The 12,390-nt window shown below is 51.6% G+C and overlaps 2 protein-coding genes across 2 annotated transcripts in view; one reads left to right on the top strand and one right to left on the bottom strand.

Moving 5' to 3' along the window:
• LOC141076815 (uncharacterized) overlaps positions 1-12,390 on the bottom strand; it is a 918,929-nt gene that overhangs the window by 216,427 nt on the left and 690,112 nt on the right. The gene's annotated exons all lie outside the window — the stretch shown is intronic.
• Positions 12,078-12,390, top strand: part of LOC141076791 (gastrula zinc finger protein XlCGF66.1-like) — a 31,641-nt gene continuing 31,328 nt past the window's right edge. The window contains exon 1 of the mRNA XM_073564100.1: positions 12,078-12,361. Within this exon, the coding sequence (XP_073420201.1) occupies positions 12,284-12,361 (78 nt within the window). The 5' untranslated portion in view covers positions 12,078-12,283. The remainder of the gene's footprint in view (positions 12,362-12,390) is intronic.

Consider the following 12,390-nt stretch of genomic DNA (forward strand, 5'->3'; position numbering starts at 1 on the left):
ACACGGCTCCGCTCCGTACACCTCGTACACACACGGCTCCGCTCCGTACACCTCGTACACACACGGCTCCGCTCCTTACACCTCGTACACACACGGCTCCGCTCCTTACACCTCGTACACACACGGCTCCGCTCCGTAAACCTCGTACACACGCGGCTCTGCTACATACACCTCGTACACACACGGCTCCGCTCCGTACACCTCGTACACACACGGCTCCGCTCCGTACACCTCGTACACACACGGCTCCGCTCCTTACACCTCGTACACACACGGCTCCGCTCCTTACACCTCTTACACACACGGCTCCACTCCGTACACACGCGGCTCTGCTACATACACCTCGTACACACGCGGCTCCGCTACATACACCTCGTACACACACGGCTCCGCTCCGTACACCTCGTACACACACGGCTCCGCTCCGTACACCTCGTACACACACGGCTCCGCTACGTACACCTCGTACACACGCGGCTCCGCTCCGTACACCTCGTACACACACGGCTCCGCTCCGTACACCTCGTACACACACGGCTTCACTCCGTACACGTCGTACACACGCAGCTTTGCTCCGTACACCTCGTACACACGCGCCTCCACTCCGTACACCTCGTACACACGCGGCTCCGCTCCGTACACCTCGTACACACACGGCTCCGCTCCGTACACCTCGTACACACGCGGCTTCTCTCCGTACACCTCGTACACACGCAGCTCTGCTCCGTACACCTCGTACACACGCAGCTCTGCTCCGTACACCTCGTACACAAGCAGCTCTGCTCCGTACACCTCGTACACACGCAGCTCTGCTCCGTACACCTCATACACACACGGCTCCGCTCCGTACACCTCGTACACACACGGATCCGCTCCATACACCTCGTACACACACGGCTCCGCTCCGTACACCTCGTACACACACGGCTCCGCTCCGTACACCTCGTACACACACGGCTCGTACAGCTCGTACACACGCAGCTCTGCTCCGTACACCTCATACACACACGGCTCCGCTCCGTACACCTCGTACACACACGGCTCCGCTCCGTACACCTCGTACACACGCGGCTCCGCTCCGTACACCTCGTACACACGCGGCTCCGCTACGTACACCTCGTACACACGCGGCTCCGCTCCGTACACCTCGTACACACGCGGCTCCGCTCCGTACACCTCGTACACACGCGGCTCCGCTCCGTACACCTCGTACACACGCGGCTCCGCTCCGTACACCTCGTACACACACGCGGCTCCGCTCCGTACACTTCGTACACACACGGCTCCGCTCCGTACACTTCGTACACACGCGGCTCCGCTCCGTACACCTCGTACACACGCGGCTCCGCTCCGTACACCTCGTACACACGCGGCTCCGCTCCGTACACTTCGTACACACACGGCTCCGCTCCGTACACTTCGTACACACACGGCTCCGCTCCGTACACCTCGTACACACGCGGCTCCGCTCCGTACACCTCGTACACACGCGGCTCCGCTCCGTACACCTCGTACACACACGCGGCTCCGCTCCGTACACTTCGTACACACACGGCTCCGCTCCGTACACTTCGTACACACGCGGCTCCGCTCCGTACACCTCGTACACACGCGGCTCCGCTCCGTACACCTCGTACACACACGCGGCTCCGCTCCGTACACTTCGTACACACACGGCTCCGCTCCGTACACTTCGTACACACACGGCTCTGCTCCGTACACCTCGTACACACGCGGCTCCGCTCCGTACACCTCGTACACACGCGGCTCCGCTCCGTACACCTCGTACACACGCGGCTCCGCTCCGTACACCTCGTACACACGCGGCTCCGCTCCGTACACCTCGTACACACACGCGGCTCCGCTCCGTACACTTCGTACACACACGGCTCCGCTCCGTACACTTCGTACACACACGGCTCTGCTCCGTACACCTCGTACACACGCGGCTCCGCTCCGTACACCTCGTACACACGCGACTCCGCTCCGTACACCTCGTACACACACGGCTCTGCTACATCCACCCTGTAAACCCCTCCTGACCCCACACAGAAACTTCCCCTCATCCAGCACCATGACAACCAGCACAGCAGAGTCCTGCACACACTGAGGCCCCTGATCATGTGACCCCTGACTCCTCCCCTCCTGTGACCTCATCACAGGTCCTGTGTGCACAGAGCAGCCATATATGTGGAGTGCGGCTCTGCAGGTTAGTGATGGGCAGTCCGGCTTTTCTTGCTCCTTTCCCCACTTTTCTCCCTCCTGTCCCTTCACTATAAAGCCCAGGCCTCATTATACAGCTGTACAGGGGTCTAGTGAAGGCTTTTTAGCCCTTTCCTCGGACTGTAGCTCCTGGGCACAGGCCCTCACTCCTGTCCCTTCACTATAAAGCCTGGGCCTCATTATACAGCTGTACAGGGGTCTAGTGAAGGCTTTTTAGCCCTTTCCTCAGACTGTATCTCCTGGGAACAGGCCCTCACTCCTGTCCCTTCATTATAAAGCCTGGGCCTCATTATACAGCTGTACATGGGTCTAGTGAAGGCTTTTTAGCCCTTTCCTCAGACTGTAGCTCCTGGGAACAAGCCCTCACTCCTGTCCCTTCACTATAAAGCCTGTGCCTCATTATACAGCTGTACAGGAGTCTAGTGAAGGCTTTTTAGCCCTTTCCTCAGACTGTAGCTCCTGGGAACAGGCCCTCACTCCTGTCCTTTCACTATAAAGCCTGGGCCTCATTATACAGCTGTACAGGGGTCTAGTGAATGCTTTTTAGCCCTTTCCTCAGACTGTAGCTCCTGGGAACAGGCCCTCACTCCTGTCCCTTCACTATAAAGCCTGGGCCTCATTATACAGCTGTACAGGGGTCTAGTGAAGGCTTTTTAGCCCTTTCCTCAGTCTGTAGCTCCTGGGCACAAGCCCTCACTCCTGTCCCTTCACTATAAAGCCTGGGCCTCATTATACAGCTGTACAGGGGTCTAGTGAAGGCTTTTTAGCTCTTTCCTCAGACTGTAGCTCCTGGGCACAAGCCCTCACTCCTGTCCCTTCACTATAAAGCCTGGGCCTCATTATACAGCTGTACAGGGGTCTAGTGAAGGCTTTTTAGCTCTTTCCTCAGACTGTAGCTCCTGGGCACAAGCCCTCACTCCTGTCCCTTCACTATAAAGCCTGGGCCTCATTATACAGCTGTACAGGGGTCTAGTGAAGGCTTTTTAGCCCTTTCCTCAGACTGTAGCTCCTGGGAACAGGCCCTCACTCCTGTCCTTTCACTATAAAGCCTGGGCCTCATTATACAGCTGTACAGGGGTCTAGTGAAGGCTTTTTAGTCCTTTCCTCAGACTGTAGCTCCTGGGAACAGGCCCTCACTCCTGTCCCTTCACTATAAAGCCTGGGCCTCATTATACAGCTGTACAGGGGTCTAGTGAAGGCTTTTTAGCCCTTTCCTCAGTCTGTAGCTCCTGGGCACAAGCCCTCACTCCTGTCCCTTCACTATAAGGCCTGGGCCTCGTTATACAGCTGTACAGGGGTCTAGTGAATGCTTTTTAGCCCTTTCCTCAGACTGTAGCTCCTGAGAACAGCCCTTTCCTCAGACTCCTATCCCTTCACTATAAAGCCTGGGCCTCATTATACAGCGCTCTCTCTCGCTCTCATTTTGACCAGGGGCGCCCACAAAAAAATTTTTTGTTATAATTTTTTGGTAACATATACTCTTTGTTTCTCCTTGTTTTTAGTTCTATTCCTCCGGTGTCTGCTGCAGGACCATTAGTATCCATACAACCTCGGGGACCAGACCCCGGCCTTGTGCTGTGAACTTGGGAAGGGTTCTCCTCTAACCCTAATCCTTAGTCCTACTCTCCTTACGTTCCATACAATCCTTTCCTTCTTATGGAGAGTCAGGCTTTCTATAATGTCTCTTTCCTGTGCCAGCGGACCCATGTCACTGAGGTCGGCTGCAGCACTTCCTTCCATCCATCCCACTCCGGGGATCTTCTCTCCTCCACTGACTCTGTCAGACTGACCAAATCCTAAACTCTTCCCGCTCTTTTGAGTGCAAACTAAACTCCACCCGCCTCCCAGCACGTTTTGTGTTCCAAGCAGGGAGCCACCAAAGGTGCTTTGCTACACTCCAAGCAGGGAGCCACCCGTGGTGCTTTGCTACACTACTTTGTGGTGTGGGGGTGTCGATGTTGGAGTGTGGTCAGGTGTCTCCACCTTACCTGGATGATGGGGTACCACACCTCAGGAGGAGGTGCAGTACCTCTGTGGCGACTGAACCCTCAGGGGCGCCACATACCACCCCTTTAAACACAGCACGTCCGCGGGCTGCAAGAGAAACAAAGATGGACAGATACAGGACATACAAAAATTTTGATATGCTAATAAACAATTATCTAAACTTCCCAATGTGGGAGGCACTCATTCTTGAACATTGCAAGCAATTTTAACTAACTATCTATGTCCTAATACAGTACCTAATTCAAAGTGCTATTGGCAGTAAACACACTACCACTTCAAGTATTCTCATTAACATATTTCTTCTTTCACATTTTCTTGAGCCTAAGTGACAACCGCTGATGCCTGGTTTGTCACCTGTAACTTTAAATCTTTATTCAAATTTCACATCTTTCCTAGATCTCACTGTCAGCTATAAAATCTGTTCTAGTACGATCAATACCTTTATTAACCACTATCATTATTTATTTTTACTATCAAAAAGTGCTAAACATTATTAATAAGTGCAATATAGACATTGATCCAGCCAAGATGTCATGAAATGTCCTTATTCCAAAAGTAAAACGCTAATTAGTTGAGGTAGTCCTTATTCCTAAAAGACTTATGTAAAACCAAGAAAGAGCACCTAAAGAGGTGCAACTATATACTTAACAGTTCTGGATCATTCAGTGTCCATGATCTCCACAGTTCAGTAAGAAAAACACTGCCAATAAAACTGGGCAACAAAAACTGGAATCAACAAGAAAACATCATAACAAAAATAGAAAAAACAGGCACAATGGTGCAAATACCCTCCTGGGTAACAGAGTTAGTTATTGGTATGCTCTTTAGTGTTGGTGGTCCCCTCCTGGGGTGCTGGAAGCTGATGACTTGGGCTGCTGCCAGGGGAGAACTGGTGGGCATCCTCTTCCTGCTTGTGGGTTCACATAGGACGAGGTGGTGGCAGCTGGTGGAATTTCTGCCTGAGGTACAGCGGGTGCAACTACCTGTACCATAGGGTGGTTAACAGGGTTGGATGTAGCCTGCCTGGCCTTGGCAGGTGTGATCACCACAGTGGGAGGTATTCCTGCCGGAGGGACATAGGTCTTTTCTTTCTCGGCGTATATTCATAGCGTACCAGCCACGTAACCCCTCATGCCGGTTAAAAGTAGCGTATTCCCCTGGTTGCAGGTCTCTGGCAGGGTGTCCCTTTCTGAGGTGAGACTCCACATCCCTCCTGCTGAAGAATAGGTCTGAGATCCACTTGGGGTCGGTGATGAAACAAAATCCCCGCTCATGATTAACATTCAGGACCTGACCCCATCCTGCTGAGTCCCGGGGACTGTAGTGACCGGCACGGACCTTTTCCTTCTGGTCCAGATCAGGGCCCAGCACAGCCAGCCTCCGCTGTTCCCATTCTCTCTGCTTGACTGCCAGCTGGTGGATGGTCTGACATTTGGCCATGGTCTCATCCTCCTCCCAGGATCTGCTTCTACCCACCGTAGACAAGGGCACTACTGCTAGGGGTTCAGGTGTTTCCCCCCAGGGCTCATAGTCCCAGTCCCAGACAAGGTCCAGCACGACCTGTCCGGACACTGCAGCAGTTACACACCCCGAGGCCTGCCCTGATGTAGGGGCAGCAGACGTACCTGGAGCCTCCTGGCGATGCTCCGGTGCAGGTTTGGGACGGCAGTCGAAAGCATGGACATCCACCGGCATAGTCCAATCAGCTGCTGGTGGCGGCGGTGGAGCAGATGGCGGCTCCGGGTCCGCAGGGGTCTCTGGTGGGGCCTGCGCAGCCGTGTCAGGTCCAGGTTGGGGCTCTACTTCCTCTGCTTCAGCTCCCCAGCCCTCAAACAACTCCTCTTGGCAGGCCGCGACCAGCGGTAATTGCAGCATGGAGGTGGAGACAGGCGCTGCCGGTAACATTGCAGCAGCCGTCGGTTCCATGGGTGCTGCCTGAGGGAGATCCGGTGCAGCAGCGACAGGTACTGCGGGTGAAGGTACCGGTGGTACAGCAGCAGCGACAGGTACCGGTGATAGAGGTGCTGATGGCGTGGGCCCCTCCCGGGCGTGCTGCCAGTTCAGGATCCAAAGTGCCTCCTGTCTCAGCCGCAGACGGGTAGTCAGCTGGGTTATCTCGTCTTCCAGCTGCTGACGGTTCATGTTGGGAGTCTGATTGGAGCCTTCAGCCAGTGTGCCGGGGGAGGTTCAGCTCAACCTCCGTGCTCTCTTCGGGCCTCCTTCCTTCTTTCATCATGGTGGTCTCTCCTTCTTCCTGTCTGGACTCCTTTCCCGCCACCGACTCTCGCTCCTCCTTCTGGGGGCGGCGTCTTCTTCCTACTCCTCCATACCAAGCCAGTATACGAACCCCTCTGGGGGTGGGCCATGTTGCGGTTGCATAGAAGTTCAGGCAGGGGAGGCCCTGGACAGTTTGTGGTCTTTTCTTAGGACCACCCATGTTGTCACGCCCTTCTTCACCATGTCGGCGGCCATTTTTAGAGTCCATTTTACAGTCTATAAATGTGGTTATTTCGGCACATTTTCAGCAATGTTTTAAGTCCAATAAATCTGAGGTACACAGAACCCGGTGGTACCGGGCTTCGTCATCCTGTTCGCGACGCCAAGTTGGGTCGCCCTCCCAGGGCCGGCGGGGTACTCGGTACCGGGCCCGATGAGCTTCAATGGTAGATGTCACGGCAGCTGGGACCCGGCCCATGGCCCTGGGCGCCCATTGTAAAGAGGGAATGAGTTCAGTCTGTTTCTGATAGTTACAGTTTATGAATGAATGATTCATGACGCCACCTGTGGCGTTCGGCAATGAAGATGTTAAGCAGAGGCTGCAGACAGATCCTCTGGGACAGATGGTGTGGTGCAGCAATGATGTTATAGCCCTCCACAGGCAGGGCTGTAGTCCCAGGGCAGTGTAGGTGAAGTGACACGTAGATGGTGCAGTGTCAGGCACGAGGGATGTAGCAGTGCTGAGCAGGTGGATGCAGGAATAAGTGGAGGACACCAGGGCATTTAGTTCCAAAGCTTTACTCACAGTCTGTTGTGGTACAAGCGCCCGCATCCGTGCCGTGTCCTCCGGGTCAGGAGCTCAGCCAACTTCCAGGTAAGATAAAGTACTCCTTTCCAACACTCCGCCAACATATGCCTTTTCTGAATGTCTCCCTTGTTGCGCCTATAGTAATCACAGTACTGAGTTACACTGGAGTTCCTCCTGTCAGATGTTCCTATGAACTCTACTTGTACGGCAGACAGCTGTGGCCTGCTTCGGGGACTCCTTACTACCTAGTCCCGGCTCACTCATGATGCTGTTGTGCCCCCAAGTCTTGTGTAGGAATAAAGTGGTGACAACTTCTATTCCTCCGGTGTCTGCTGCAGGACCATTAGTATCCATACAACCTCGGGGACCGGACCCCGGCCTTGCGATGTGAACTTGGGAAGGGTTCTCCTCTAACCCTAATCCTTAATCCTCCTCTCCTTGCGTTCCGTACAATCCTTTCCTTCTCATGGAGAGTCAGGCTTTCTATAATGTCTCCTTCCTGTGCCAGCGGACCCAGGTCACTGAGGTCGGCTGCAGCACTTACTTCCATCCATCCCACTCCGGGGATCTTCTCTCCTCCTCTGACTCTGTCAGACTGACCAAATCCTAAACTCTTCCCGCTCTTTTGAGTGCAAACTAAACTCCACCCGCCTCCCAGCACGTTTCGTGTTCCAAGCAGGGAGCCACCAAAGGTGCTTTGCTACACTCCAAGCAGGGAGCCACCCGTGGTGCTTTGCTACACTACTTTGTGGTGTGGAGGTGCCGGTGTTGGAGTGTGGTCAGGTGTCTCCACCTTACCTGGATGGTGGGCCCCATACAGATGAGATCAGAGTTGGCTGAATGGTCATTTGGCAAACGGCTATCTCTCCCGACTCCCCCATACACACAAATATTCCAGCTTTCCTGTGGTCTGTATGAGAGAGTCGCCTCCAGACTCCTCTAGAGGAGGATTATCTACAGGAAGAACAAACAGATTATCCTCTGAAATTCAGGATGCCGGATCCTTCTCTGCCCTGACATCTGTCGGGAGGCCCCCAAATACATTATATGGTCGGCCAAACCCCCCGAAATCAGTGCCTTCATGGAACTTTAGTCTAATGTGTATGGGGGCGTTATAAGGTAACTTATTGGACGCTGCCTCTGGCCCGGCCTAATAGACCTTCATACATTGCAGCCCAGACCCCATTATTAGGCATGTAAGTATCGCAGTAACTAGGCCGCCCCATACTATCGAGTACTTGGAGGCGGGGGGCATTCAGCCAAACTCTGTCACAACTTCTTAGATGCCATGTTTGCTTTTCACATCAGCAAGTGGTTAAACTCTCAGGGTTTTTGTTGCAGCCGCTCCTGTGCCGTCCCTGCGGTGTACATCTGTGTTCTGGGGCCCAAAAAGATTAATTTCTTTTTAATAAATGTTTAACATGTCAAAAATTATACAATGTGTCTTCTGCTTTTTTGTTATTTTTTTTCTTCTTACAAGAATTGTTGGAGCCAATTTTTCTTTAGAAACATTTTAATATCGGCTTTTTCTGGAGTTTTTCTTGTAATATAGGAAAGTCTAAGGCCAGAAATAAACCCCATAAATCACTGTACATGGAGACTTTGGGATCAGATCATTTCTGTCCGCGTTGATTGTGGAAACTAAAAATCTTTTCTAAAAGCCTCAAACTTCTGTGTGTGACTCAGAGCTGAGATCTAACGTGAGAGAAGATTCCAGTGCGGGGAAGACTGGAAACCTTCATATAGACGGCCGGTGGGGATGGAGGCAGTGACTGACTCTGGCCAAATCTGTCTCTAGAGCCGCAGTAGAAGATGAAGATGTCGTCCTCATCATGAAGGAGTTATTTCTCATGTCGCGTGTAATGAATATCTCCTGCAGTATTGCTAATGCCGATTCCAGTGTCGGTAATGAGACGAGAATTAGCGTTATGGAAGATGAGTCTATGAGGAACGTGTTCAGCTGCCGACTCCGAGGAGGAAACTGCTTGTTGTCTGTGACCTAAATATATAGGTTTTATTAGTAGATAAAATAATAATAATAATAATCTTTATTTATATAGCGCCAAAATATTCCGCAGTGCTTTACAGTTTAACAGTTTCAAAACACAAGTCATAAGTAACAACGTTAACAATACAATAATTAAAGTAAAATAAGACGACCATGCTCGTGAGAGCTTACAATCTACAATGAGGTGGGGGAGATACAAAGTACAGGTGTGTATTTACAATGATGTATTTACAATGATGGTCCAGCCTTCTTGAGAAGGTGGGGGACAGAGATAGTGAATGGGCTACATACTCACACTTGCACATAAAATGACTTTGATTAGTGAACGTGATAGGCTGCTCTGAATAGATGTGTTTTGAGAGAGCGCCTAAAACTGTGCAAATTGTGGATAGTCCTAATTTCTTGGGGTAGAGCATTCCAGAGGATTGGCGCAGCGCGGGAGAAGTCTTGGAGTCGGGAGTGGGAGGCGCGGATTAGTGCAGAGGTTAGTCGAAAGCCTTTTGCAGAGCGCAGCGGTCGGCTAGGCCGATAGACGGAAATGAGGGAGGAGATGTAGGGGGGTGCCGCACTGTGGAGAGCTTTGTGGGTGAGAACAAGTACTTTGAATTGGACCCTATAATGAATGGGCAGCCAATGTAAGGACTGGCGAAGAGCGGACGCGTCCAAGTACCGATTAGCCAGATAGAAGACCCTGGCTGCTGCATTAAGTATGGACTGGAGAGGGCAAAGTCGAGTAGCGGGGAGGCCAATTAATAGATCATTGCAGTAGTCCAGGCGGGAGTGGATCAGAGTGACAATGACGGTTTTTTTTGTTTCCCTGGTGAGAAAATGGCAGATTCTAGAGATGTTCTTTAGGTGTAAGCGGCAAGAGCAGGCAAGACATTGTATATGGGATGTGAAGGAGAGGTTGGTGTCAAACATAACACCCAGACAGCTCGCCTGCTGCCGGGGTGTTATTATGGTGCCACCTACGGTGAGGGAAATGACAGATTTAGGGAGGTTAGTAGATGGCGGGAGCAGAAGAAGTTCAGTTTTTGAGAGGTTAAGTTTCAGATAGAGAGCGGACATGACGTTGGAGACTGCGGACAGACAGTCACTGGCGTTCTGTAGTACAGCGGGGGTAAGGTCAGGGGATGGCATATATAGTTGTGTATCATCAGCATAAAGATGGTACTGAAAGCCAAATCTGCTGATGGTCTGTCCAATTGGGGCCGTGTAGAGAGAGAAGAGAAGGGGGCCAAGGACTGAGTCCTGAGGTACCCCGACAGCGAGAGGAAGAGGAGATAACGTGGAGCCAGCAAACAAAACACTGAAGGAGCGGTCAGAGAGATAGGAAGAGAACCAGGAGAGAGCGATGTCCTTAATGCCTAGTGACTGGAGCCTATGGAGTAGGAAACGGTGGTCAACAGTGTCGAAAGCTGCAGAAAGGTCGAGAAGAATGAGCAGAGAGTGTTCACCGTTACATTTTGCTGTCAGAAAGTCATTGGTCACTTTGATAAGTGCACTTTCAGTCGAATGTAGGGGTCGGAAGCCAGACTGTGAAGGGTCTAGGAGGGAGTGAGAGGAGAGGTAACGGGTAAGGCTGCAGTAGACTAGGATGGGTCGAGAGCAGGTTTCTTTAATAATGGAGTAATGATAGTGTTTGAAGGAGGATGGGAAAATGCCTGAGGAGAGGGAGAGATTAAAGATTGTAGTTAAGTGAGTTGTGATGACTGGAGAAAGAGACTGGAGGAGTTGTGAGGGAATGGGGTCGGTAGTGCATGTAGTTGGGCGAGAAGAAGATAGGAGTCTGGAGACTTCTTCTTCTGTGATGGGATCAAATATGGAAAGTGAGCCAGGGGAAATGCAATTAGGGATGGGAGTCACAGCACTTGGTGGTTGGGAGCGGATGTCCTGACGGATATTATCTATTTTCTCTATAAAATGGGAGGCCAGGTCATTTGCACAAATGTCTGAGATAGGAGCTTGTGCTTTTGGCCTGAGGAGGGAGTGAAAAGTGTCAAAAAGTTTCTTGGGGTTGTTGGCTAGTGAGGAGATCAGGGTGGTGAAGTAGGTCTGTTTGGCGAGGTGAAGGGCAGAGTTGTAGGTTCTTAACATAAATTTGAAGTGGATGAAGTCTTCTGCTGTGCGGGTTTTTCTCCATCGGCGTTCAGCACTCCTAGAGCATCGCTGGAGAAATTGAGTTTGCGATGTGAGCCAGGGCTGTTTTACTCTGTGTTTGGAGGTTCTGAGGGTGAGGGGCGCTACCTGTTTAAGGGTGGTTGTAAGAGTGTGTTGTAGTGATGAACAGCCAGATCATTACAGGAAAAAGAGGAGATTGGGGACGGAAGATTGTAGGGAGTCTAAAAGTGTCTGAGGGTTAATGGCTTGTAGATTTCTGAATGTGTGATAGGTAGGAGTGTGCTGGGGTGGGCGAGGATTTGTGAGCGTGAAGGAGAGAATGTTGTGGTCAGAGAGGGGAAGTGGTGAGTTATTTAGGTAGGAGATTGAGCAAAGCCGGACACAGACCTGGTCAAGGGTGTTACCGTCTTTCTGTGTCTCAGAGGTTGAGAGCTGTGAGAGGCCAAGAGAGGTGGTTAGTGATAGAAGCTGGGATGCAGATGTGGAAGTAGGGCTGTTAATGGGGATGTTGAAGCCTCCCAGAATAAGAGTTGGTATTTCTGAGGACATGAAGTGCGGCAGCCAGGCTGAAAAGTGGTCAAGGAAGTGGGTGGGTGAGCCTGGGGGCCGGTATGTGACCGCTACTCTGAGGGAGAGGGGACAGAAGAGCCTGATGGTATGGACCTCAAAAGAAGGGAATGAGGATGATGGAACTGGGGGGACGTCAGGGAACAAAACTAAGCACTGTAAAATAATAAATCTCATATGTTTCCCTTATTATCTCCAGTAATTGTATTATTACACAGGATTCATATGATGTTACATCGGCTCATCATCTTCTCATTCAGGTCTCTACATTATCGGATCCTCTCAGGGAAGATCTTCTACAGAAGAAAATTTTCCTGATTTACCCATCAAGGATGGATATGGACAGAGACAAGATGGTGGAGAGGATATTACACCTCACCCTAGAGATCCTCTTCAGTCTCACTGGAGAGGTGAGAGATTCTGATGACGTCACATTACA

This window comes from Dendrobates tinctorius, unplaced genomic scaffold (genome assembly GCF_039654945.1).
Source record: "Dendrobates tinctorius isolate UK_male_01 unplaced genomic scaffold, ASM3965494v1 ptg000430l, whole genome shotgun sequence".
Lineage (NCBI taxonomy): Eukaryota > Metazoa > Chordata > Amphibia > Anura > Dendrobatidae > Dendrobates > Dendrobates tinctorius.